Genomic DNA, 11,913 nt, shown 5'->3' on the forward strand with positions numbered 1-11,913 from the left:
GTGGGATAACAGAGTTATGCAATTAAACACTCTGAAAACAGAGTGAACTTTATCTGCCATGAATCATTCGATTAAGTGCTAAGTTCAAGTCCACTAAACTGAATAACACTTCTATCTACTCAACAACCAGAATGCACACTGAATTACATAGTAGAAATAATTCGCAATCCAAATTCCAATCTAAGCAACAGATCACAATCTATCACAGGTTCAAATCTGAATTACAACTAGCAATTAAATCTGAACTACAGAAATGAAGTGGAAAAATGGATCAAAACTCTCTAACCACAGCAGAAGCTCAGGCCATGGTTTCACTTATAGGAAGAAGGAAGCTTAGCTGCTCATGAAGATCAGATCTGCTACACTTAGCTTAGAACATAATAGATCCATGGATTCAACCTCTGGAAGTGGAAAGTCTTTAGATGAGAGACTGAGAATGAACTCGAACGGGGAAAAACTGAGAGAGAAGAGGAAAGATGAATCTGGACGAAGTAGTGAATAGAAGTCTCCAAAGAAGACAATGACACAGGTTTCCCTCTCTTTATACTCATAGGCTGCCTTCAAGTCATCCTCATTTCTTTGATTTTATGTTAGAAACAGCTTTCCGCAACTTGCTCCTAGTCGAATCTGACTAGCCTAGCTGGAGAAAATAGAGTCATTTCAGATCCCGCCTTGGAATCTCCTTTTTGTTCACTTCATTTCCCATGTTCACTGGAATTTCATTTCAGCATTTGAAATTTTCGAAATTGCCCCTGGATTCATAAAAGCACATAAAATAACACGTCCAGTTTGGGAAAGAAGCTGAACACCAAGATAAAACCCATTTTTATCCATTAAATCCAATCAGAAAATATTCACCATATTTATTCTTAATTTTGTAAAAGTCAGAAATAAAATCTTAAAATCCTCATGGAGTCCTAATTAAAACACAAAAAAAAAAAATGAGATTATCAAATTCCCCCACACTTGTCTTTCTGCACTCCCTAGCAAAAGAGCATGTATTAGAATGGAGCTGAGCAAGATTGGAGCTAAAATGTATTCTAAAGTTCATGATATGTATGTCAAATAATAGCAATCCCTTGGCTTTGCATCATGAATGGAGTACCCAAATGCAAATTGAATGCTCAATGTACGAAGCTTAATTATGATGAGTCAAAGTCAGAATATGACTAAAGTAATTCTGTTTTACTCTCCTTTCCCATTTAGGTAATTCCGTTCTACTCTCCTTTCCCACCCCATAAGGTAAATTTCACTCTACCTCTTTACTTCAACATCTAACATAGGCTTGTAGAGTGTCAATTTCTCCATCACTCTTTAAGTCATTGAAACTGTGAATCAGTAGGACTTTTTATGTTGTTGTAATGTTGGGGAAAGGTCTAATGGAAATGGTAAGAATGAGATAGAATCAATCCAAGTACTTTACATGTCAGCAAATGATTCATGCTAGGTCTTGCGACTTCTAACACTTGAGACCAATTGAATTATTCAGCATGGGTACTTTTGACTAGAACTTCTTTTCTAAAGCAAAATTTGTCACGAGCTAATAGGAGCAGGATTAAGTGACTGCCTCAAATTTTCATAAATTTTTTTTTTTGGCCTTTTTCCAAATTTCTGACTTTCTGGCTCTTCTTTTCTTCCCCCTTGCTGTCCTGGTTTTGCTCTTATCACATTGAGGACAATGCTGGTTCTAAATGTGGGGGACGATTGCTAATGTAGATATTTAGGAAGATACTTACAATTTAGTTAATTTTAATTTGATGTTTCACTTTTATTAATTAGTTTATTTTTGTTTAGTTAGCGGGCAGTTAGTTACATGTAACGCCCCCTATTCCATTATTCACGTTTTCAAATTTCATTTTATTTTAATTTTCGTAATTAGCTTAGTTTACTAACATTTTAGGAATCTGGGAAATGACCTGAGCACTGATCGGGATATCATATGGGGAGTGACAGTATGAAAACTTTGGCAACGGAGGAATGACTACTCTTTAAAAATGGCTTCTGTAAACCACAATCAGGCTCCTGTTATCTTGAATCTATTTTTCATTTTTTGCAATTAAAAAAGAGCCTGCAGGAATTCAATCTACGAGTACAACCGAAATTAGAGGAAGCTGGATACCTCCATCTAGCTTGATAAAATGTTGATGGTGCCAAATCAAATTCTTCACAAACAGCGGCTTGTGGTGGTGTTCTTCGGGATTTTACGGGACATTAGATTACTGGATTTTTATATTTCCTTGGTAATTGCACTGCTTATGAAGTTGAGGAGTGGGCTATGCTCAAGGGCCTGAATGTAGCTCTTGATATGGGCTTTAAAGAGATGGTGAACAATGATTGTGGTGGAATTACATTTGAAAATTTATAATCTGGGCAATTAACCCTCCTTCAGTGCCAAAAACAAAATGTTCACATCTCTGCATTCGTTGGAACACTTGTTCGACGATTTCAATTTTGAATTTCAACGTGTCCCTGCACATTGCAATACTGTCAGGGACGCTCTGGCAAAATTGGGTCTCAAGGAAACGGCTTTTCAGATTCTTTATGGTTGGGATTGCGATCGTCTGTCGCTTAGCTTCCTTCGTTGGCACAAGCCCACAAAAAACAAAAAACAAAGGCTTCTTTTTAGGCTCTAGCCTTCTTTTATACCGGGGGAAAAAAACTTTTGCAGAAAGCCTCAGTAAGGAAGCCCGTTTGCTGCCCCCAACATCCTCAAAGTATGGAATTTAATTTCAGCTTGCCAAACATGGCATAATGTTAAATTTAGAAAATTGTGGGCTTGAAGCGCCAGATACAATGTATCCAATATTAGTAATACTTTATCTGATTGTACATGAAGGAACTAGGTAATTAAATTCTAGAAGTAAAAAGAAAATTACTTTCTCCGTCCTTTTTATAAGATTTAAATTTTGGATCCCTCTATTCTTTTTTGTAAGATCTCTTTGGCATCGTCTTAGCATGAATGCAACTTTGTCAATTTAACTTCTAACTAATTTTTTCATACACTTTTTTTAATCATTTTTTTCATTATCACCTTCTCATTTACTTACTTATAAATAATGGCATATTTAAAATAAAAATATATTTTCTAGCATATTCATTATTTTTAATTATTTTTAACATATTTTAAAATCATGTAATTGAGTTATTTGGGTGGTATAATAATGGACGAAGAGAATAGTTATTGGTTAAAAAATATGTAGGTATTAATTTATTGATGTTAAAAAATTAGTTAAGCTAATTATTTTTTTACTAATATGTTGATTTTTTAAAGTACTTTTTAAAAATTTTTGCATTGGAAATCACTCTTTTAATGAAATATTTCTTTAATATGTACCATTAATTTTAAAAATTTAAAATAGAAAATGGATTGAAATATTAAATTAGGAATAAACTGATCCACTGGATTTTATAAGAGAGTAGTATCACGTAAGATCAATGTTTTCCGCCTAACTGCTGAATCTTAGTCTTTCATATGTTGCACTCTAAAATTACTTTGGGCATCTATGAAGAAATTGAATGCCTTCAATTGTGATATCTGCCAATCTCATGAAGAAGACGTCCTTCACGTGCTATGGGACTGTGATAAGGCGACAATTATTTTTTGAAAAACTTGGATGCAGAAATATGGGCCCGGTTAATTAAGTGCGAATACTGATTTTTTGCCAATCTCAAATAAAAGAAAGTTTTACCGTCAAAGTCTCTGTCACCCCACTGCTTTAAATTTGATGTTACCCACTGTTTTTGATCAAGAGATTGCGAATTTGATCCTAAACACACAAGTAACCCTCTCAACCTTTAAAACATTATAAAAGATCCACATAAACTTTATATTTCAAATTTGTACCGATCAACCCCACTCATGAATTACATACCATTAAATTATATTTTTGTAAGTGTGTATATTGTTAGTGTAAGATATACCCAAGAGGGGGTGAGTTGGGTAAGGATGAAAAAAATTAAATGCAATCTATTATCAAATGCAAAATATCAAAAGGATAAAGTTAGCAAGTAGACCTTCGAGGTGATTGGAGTCTGGGAAGAGAGCTAAGAAGATAACGCACACAAGTTATCCTAGCTCAACCGAATCTACAATAGGCTGTGTCCAGTCTTCAAAAACCTCATTAGATTTTAAAATATACTATTTACCTCAAGTTTAATATAGATACTTTCAAGAAAACGTTGAGTCCCGCTTGTTGGGTTAGGGAGAGAAGCAGTAACTTCTCTCTAACTTCTTTTGGTTCAGTAAATGTACTGTTGCTCTTTTGCGCTTGGCTCCACGTTTTCTTTCTGCAGTTTGCTTTTTCTGTTACTCGCTGTCCTTCTTTTTTATCTTTGTTTTCTACTGGTTTCCATGTCTTCACTCGGTGATTCTAGAGGATATGGGTGGTCCCAAGAAAGTGAATCTGGGCATGAATCGTTGTCTCCGGATAATGCAAATACTGGACCCCCTTCCTTACTTTATTAGTTTGCTATGCAAGGTCCTGCGATTAGGCTGGATCAACTTCCTGGTGCAGATGCGGAAGATTTCTGGCATAAATGTTTGATCGGCTATCTTATTGATGTCAAAGTACTTAACATTGAGAAAATTCATGCTGCTTTAGGACATGCATGGCATTTAAAAGGTCAGTTTCAGGTAATCGGTAATTTTGGTAATGCCTATTACATCTGGTTTCAGTTTGATGAAGATCGAGAGTATGTTCTGTTTCGTGGTCCATGGTCTGTTGAAAATACTTTGATGGAAATGAGACCGTGGCATACGGATCTGTTTTTGGATGAAGATCAACCTACTCGCATTGCCTTATGAGTTCAAATTTGTGGTCTTCCTCCGAGTTATTTTACTCTGACCACGGCTCAAGTTATCGGAAATGTTCTGGGTGAATTTTGTAAATTTGATCTTATGTCTGGTAATTCATATAATGTTCGTTTTATGCGTATTCAAGTTCTTGTAGATCCATCCTTACCTTTAGTTACTTCACTTCGTGTTCGTCTGAAGACACTGAGGCGGGTTTGGTTAGATTGTCGGTATGAGAGTTTTTTAGACTGTGTTTTCAATGCGGAAGAATTGGTTATGTAGATCGACATTGTGACTGGTCACCTTTAAATATGAAAAATGCAATCCTTCATCATGAGTTGCAGGCTTATATGAAATATGGGGTTCGTTATGTTAAGGATTATAAGTTTCCTTATGTTTCAAGAAAGAATATTGCATTTTTTGCAAAAGCTGAAGTTCGAAAGACTACACGGATCTGGCATATTTTGGAGAATGGGCAAGATAAATATGTGATTAAAGATTTCTCTCCTTTTGCGGGAGCTCACCTAGAGCAAGCTTTTAACCCACCTTCTGGGATTATTGGTTTAGATGATAGTTCTGATTCTGATAATGATGAGGATAATGGTCCTCAGGACCATGGTGGTTCTCAAGGTAATTCTTCTAGTTCTCCTTCTTCTGGTGCTCCTGATTTGCCTTCTCAGCAGGATCATGATTCTGGCTTTATGGGTGATGACTTGAATAATCATAATAATGGTGGGGTTTTGGAGAATCAAGTTTCTACTCATGCTTTTAACACTTCTTCAGATGAAGATGACATTCAGAACCTTCCAAACTCACCTGATAGTCTCGGGTCACAGTCTCGGGGCTCTATTTTTGCATGCGGATCATTTGGTGGTCAGGATTCTCCTTTGTTTACTGATACAAGTGGTGGTGTGAATGTGACGGGTTTATGCTCATGGGCTTCCTTTAGAGACACGTATCATTGAGGATGCTCATCCTCAGGTAGGATTTCAGTGTGTCCCAGCTGGATCTAATAGCTGTTTTCCTTCTCACTTAGGTCCTCAAGGGAATCAAGGTATTCAAGACACGTGTAATATGATTTCAACAGCTGGCTCAACAGATGGCTCTCTTCCTACTATTGTTAGAAGTCATTCAAAAAAGAGAAGTTTAAATGATGTATTACACTCTTTGGGCTTGTCTTCTTTTCCTCATACGGTTGTCGCAATGGAGTCTGACAAATGTTAGACCTTGTCTTGATGGTGCTCCCACAGATTTACAAGCCCAAAATTCTCTACCTCAAAGTTCTTTAGTGGGTTCTCAAAATGAAAGTGATATGGGCTTACATTTGAATGGCCCATTTTCTTTGACTGCCCCTGACCCAGCACTAATTGACTGTAATTGGACCATGGGTTCGGATATGGTTCACTCTTATCGGGCTTGGTCTAATTTTATTCCTGGCTTACACGATACCTCTATTGTTATCCCGACTGTTTCAGATCCATTGCTGGTTTCTGTTCCAGCATCACGGGTTGCTCCTACTATTGTTGCTGGGTTGGAAGATATAGTTAAGCAAAGCTCAACTCTCAAACGTAAGAGAGCTGAAGAGGAAGAGGACTCTTTTGGTCGTGCGAAGGCTTTTGCTGCTGATGTGGCCTTACAGAATAATATCTTGACTGTACTTTCTATTGGAAATTGTGCCCTAGGGGCCAATCATTGTGTTATGAACATTGTTGATTTATGAATTTCTTAATTATGTTATCATATTATTTGCATGTTTACTATGATGACTATCCTTAGATAACTCATGATTTATCCTAAATGTCCCTGGTTGGTCATCTATGTGGGAGCAGAGATGAAATAAGACCAGTATGACTTTGAAGATATATAGAGATATAAATCAAAGTCATAGGCACATGTAAGAGTACAAGGTGTTGGACCGACCCGCTATGAGAGAACTGCATGGGTTAAGTCATAAGCTTCTCTCATATACAAACCATGTCACTGTGCCCTTTGACCTGAGATCATCATGGATTCCTACATGAGAAACGCTCAGCTTTGACATAGTCAAAAGTCACTTTTGACCGAGTGATCATAAAAACTATGTTCAGGCTTAGTGGTTTTTCATGCGGAGGAATGTGAATGGTCAAGATGGAATTTGTCCCTCACATTCGTAGATAGATATTACTGGGCCCCTCGATGAGTGAGTCTGAGAAATGTATGGCCATACTATAATGGAAAGGTAGTTCTGTTCTATACTTAGACTACTCAGGGATCGAGAAAGTAACGATCATGAATAGGAGGATGACGTTCTCCATGCCTCATCCATGACCAAAATGTCGTGTGACAAAAGGGACGTGATATGGTTATATGAAAGGTTATATCGTTCAACGATCCTCATATGATTTGGGTAGTCGTGATGCCTTGCTAGAGACTGCTTATGACTTGTGAGTCATTATAGTTAATGGCCACTGCCAACTTCATATGGGCCTACGGGTCGCACACAAAATAGCCCAACACGAGCTATGATATCCAGATTCATTGAATCTAAGATATGTCCAGATTCAATGAATAATATAGGGTGGACGTATATATATATATAAATTCGTATATATATACATATTATATAAATATAAAAGATATTAATTATTAGATTTAATTTATAAGGATAAATTAGATCTATATCACTTTTAAATTTGAAACTTAAATGGATATGATATCTTAGATTTAATTTATTAGGATAAATTAAATCTATATATCAATTTTAAATTGATAAGAAATATATATCTCTTAGATTTAATTTATTAGGATAAATTAAATCTATATATCAATTTTAAATTGATAAGAAATATATATCTCTTAGATTTAATTTATTAGGATAAATTAAATCTATATCAATTTTAAATTGATAAGATATAATATAATATCTCAAATTTGATTTATGAGAATAAATCAAATATAATTCCGTCATATCTTTATTTTGAATTAAATAAATAGGTGAATTAAATCTGTGGGACGGATTTAATATAAACCATATTTATTTAATTGTTTTCTTATCTGATTACACAATATTTGATATTGTATTAATTTCGGAATTAATTTAGGATTAATTTTGAAATCAAATATCTTTCATAATACCTATAGCATCCTATATATTTGATATTAGGAGTTAGGGTTTTGTGTGTGAGAGTGCAAAAGCTTGCAGATAAGAGACGGCCAGTAAATAGAGAAGGGAGGACGGATTCTTCGATAATAAACCATAGAAGGACAAGAGGCGTTAGCACGTTGTTCGTGATTGGAACGCTGTTCGTGTGGATACCGGTAGAGGAAGCCGATCTGAGTTGTCGACTTCGAGCGATAAAAGAGGCGAGCAGAGGCATCCTGAACGGCGGAATCCCCGAGTCACCAAGAAATCGAACATCGAAGGTAATACTTCTTACTACTTGACTTAAACACAATCGGTAGATCCGGGCAAGGGATTGAAAATTTAAAAGTTATTTTCCGTTGCGCGTCTTTCAATTCCCTTCACTTTCTTCTTCTGTTTCTCTAAATTCACAGGTAACACCTCTTGATATTTCTGGGGCTATGGAGGCTTGCCTTCAAAAGCCTCCACAGGGGCCATGATGCTTTTAAGTTGGAACTGTCACGGATTGGGTAGGTCTACGATGGTTCATCATCTTCGAAAGCTACTCAGCAAATATAAGCCTACTTTTGTCTTTCTTATGGAAACCAAGATGGTAGTAAATAAGGTTTCTAAGCTTTTGCTTCCTTTTGGGTTCTCGTTAGTGATGGGGAGTGATCCAGTTGGTAGGAGTGGAGGTCTAGTTTTTGGTGCTGCTTTGGGGAACTCCGTGAAGTTGTTAGACGTTACTCCTAACTGGATCCACCTTGCTGTAAATATTAATGAAGATATCTTTTGTTATTTTTCGTGTGTGTATGGTTTTCCTACATTGCAAAATCGTTTTAAACTTTGGGATTGGTTAAATTCAATTTCTCCTTCTATTAATCACCCTTGGATAATTGTGGGGACTTCAATCAAGTGGTTTCATCAGAGGAAAAACTAAGTAAAAATTTGGTAATTCATAGTGCTAGACCTTTTAAAGATTTTATTCAAAATGCCAAATTGTTTGATTTCCCCCCTAAAGGGAACTGGTTTACCTGGACGACTAAGAGGACTAGTGAGGATATCGTGTAGGAACGGTTAGATCGAGTGCTTGGTAATGATCTATGGCTTTCTTCCTTTCCACAGTCTACATTACAAGTTTTGTCTGTGGCTGGGTCTGATCATGCGCCTTTACTTTTTTCCTCAGACAATGTGGATTCTTCAATTGGTCATAAACCTTTTTGCTTTGAAAATTTTTGGCTTAATTTTCCTGATTGTGAAAGGATTGTTTTAGACGTCTGGCAAGCTGTTCAACATTCAAATATTTTATGGTTTGCTCTGTGTAAACTTGAGTCGGTTAAAGAGGAACTTAAGATCTGGAATAAATGGTCTGTTGGGAGAATAGAAAGCAAAATTGAGTTCTTTGAAGCTGTCCTCAATAATCTTCAAAAGCATCTTACCATGCCTGGTTGTAATGATTGGGTTAATATAATTAGAAATCATCTTGAATTTTGGTTGGAGTGTCAAGAATCACTGTGGTGTTAGAAAGCTAGAATTAATAAAATTCTTTTTGGTGATCGAAATACTGCTTATTATCATCGGATTGTTAAACAAAGGAGAATGAAGTCAAATATTGTGAAGTTGAGGGATGAAAATAATAAATGGTGCACTGGATTTAATCAATTAGCTGCTTTACCTGTGGCCCACTTTTCTCATAGATATTCTGATACTTCTCATCTTTCTCCTCAAGATGTTTTATCTCATCTTGCTGATGTGCCTTTGCCTGTCCTTACAAATAATCACTTTCATTCTCTTTTGAAACCTATTTCATCTGAGGAAGTTGAGCTGGCTGTTAAGAAAATGAAAGTAGATGGAGCACCAGGTCTGGATGGGTTTAATCCAAGATTTTATCAAACTTTTTGGCCTTATGTGAAGGAGGATGTGTATCAAAGTGTTTCTCATTTTTTTAACACTGCCTCCTTACCTCTTGCTTTGAATAGAACTTTTATCTCTTTAATCCCTAAGGGCAAGACCTTTCAATCGTTTAATGACTTTCGCCCAATTAGTTTATGTAATGTTCTCTACAAGATTATAACCAAAGTCCTTTGTAATCATTTGCAGCCTGTCCTTCAAGATGTCATTACTCCTTTCCAAAATGCTTTCATTAAGGGGCGTTTGATTTCTGATAATGTTTTAGTGGCTAGTGAAGTTATGACTAAGATCAAGTCCTTCCGTAAACAGAAGAAAGGCTAGTGTGTTATTAAGTTGGATATTGAAAAGGCTTTTGATAAGTTGTCGTGGTCCTTCATACATGCTGTGCTCTTGAAGATGAATTTTCCCCCTCTTTGGATCAAATTAATCATGCATGTGGTTACTTCTGCATCATATTAATTTCTGATTAATGGGTGTCCTTCTCCAGTGTTATACCCACAGAGTGGCATTCGGCAGGGTGATCCACTCTCCCCCTATCTTTACATTTTATGTGCTAATGTTCTCTCCTCTTGGATTTTGTAGGTGCAACATCAAGGTCAATGGAAAGGACTTTCTTTGAGTAGGGGTTCAGTGCCTATTTCTCACTTATTATTTGCTGATGATACTCTACTTGTGATCAGAGCAGATGAACAGTCTTTTGCACTTGTTAATCAGGTGCTCGATAAATATAGTTATCTAGCTGGACAAAAGATTAATAAAACGAAATCATTGATGGTGTTTAGCCCAAATGTTCCTCATGATTCTAAAATAAAGTTATCTAAATTTTTAGGTATTAATTTTACAAATCATTTAGGAAAATATTTGGGCACTTATGTGGATTTGGGTTGACAAAGATCAATTTTATTCAATGAAATCTTGGACAAAATTCACTCTCAAAGTTACAGCAATGGAAGGCATCTTTGTTATCTCAAGCAGGGCGCTTAACATTGATTAAATCAGTAATGTCTTCCGTATTGGTTTACCCTCTTTCTTTTCACAAATTGCCTGCAAATATTGCACACCAAATTGATATGAGGATTGCGGATTTTTTCTGGGGCTTTAATGTTGATAGAAAAAGGATGCATTTGTTGAGTTGGGATAAAATCTACCTACCTAAATGTTTTGGAGGGCTAGGTGTGAGAAGAACTTTTGATTTCAATGCTGTGTTATTGGCAAAAAATGTTTGGCGTATGCTTACTGCTCCAAAGAATTCTTTAATTGGCTTAGTTTTACGGCAGAAATATTTGGTACATGGTAAGGATGGTATATTAGCCACCAGAAGTTTGCAGTCTAAAATTTGGAAGGATAGTTGTGCTATTAAGGATGTTGTTGTAAATCATCTCTCATGGTCTGTTGGAAATGGCTCTTCCATTAGCCTCTTTAGCCGCCTTTGGTGGCCATTGCGGTCTCTTTTACCACTGACATTAAACTCAGTTGGTGATCTATTACTGCAGCATCGAGGATGTTGGAATGAGACTCTTATTAATTATCTGTATGAACCTCATGTGGCTCAGTGTCTCTTAAGAACCCCTTTTTCACTATTTCATCAAATGGATAGATTTGTTTGGGTGGGAAATATTTCTGGTAATTATACGGTGGCTGATGGATATCGTTCTCTTCTTACACGGCCTGCTCATGCATCTATTGATTTTAAAAGATTTTGGTGTCTCACGTCCAGATTGCGACTCATTCCTCGTCTTTCTCTTTTCTTGTGGCGATGGTTCTTGGATGTTCTACCGACAAGATATAATCTTAACAGACATCATTTGTTAGTAGAATCATCCCGTTTATTTTGTGATTGGCCTTTGGAATCTTGTTTTCATCTATTTTTTAGCTGCCATTGGGCACGTGCTGTGTGGTTTGGTCCATCTTTAGGACTACGAGTGGATATTATTCAGGAATACAATTGTCAAGATTGGGTTTTCCAGATTCTGCTTGATATGGATGATTTCATTGCTATGAGCGTCTGTAGGGTATTGTATTATATATGGTTTTTTCGCAATCAAAGAATGATGGATAAGGTTGACATTAATCCTTTATTAGTTACCCGTCAGGCTTTTTCTGAAGCTGC

General features: G+C 36.3%; 1 protein-coding gene across 3 annotated transcripts; it reads left to right on the forward strand.

Moving 5' to 3' along the window:
- Positions 1–4,278: 4,278 nt before the first annotated feature.
- On the forward strand, positions 4,279–11,134 carry LOC114745811 (uncharacterized). 3 transcript variants are annotated; one of them, XR_003740233.1, is made up of 2 exons: positions 4,279–4,904; positions 10,386–10,639. XR_003740233.1 is itself a non-coding variant. In XM_028933977.1 (2 exons), the coding sequence occupies exons 1-2, from the start codon at positions 4,472–4,474 to the stop codon at positions 10,689–10,691; spliced, it is 468 nt and encodes a 155-aa protein (XP_028789810.1). In that variant the 5' UTR covers positions 4,279–4,471; the 3' UTR covers positions 10,692–11,134. The 3 variants fall into 3 exon arrangements, 1 of the variants encoding a protein (XP_028789810.1); XR_003740234.1 differs by having other exon boundaries at positions 4,279–4,622; XM_028933977.1 differs by having other exon boundaries at positions 4,279–4,633; positions 10,386–11,134.
- Positions 11,135–11,913: the final 779 nt, after the last annotated feature.

Source organism: Neltuma alba, unplaced genomic scaffold (assembly GCF_004799145.2).
Source record: "Neltuma alba isolate B1F8T4 unplaced genomic scaffold, ASM479914v2 tig00000790_pilon, whole genome shotgun sequence".
Taxonomy (NCBI): domain Eukaryota; kingdom Viridiplantae; phylum Streptophyta; class Magnoliopsida; order Fabales; family Fabaceae; genus Neltuma; species Neltuma alba.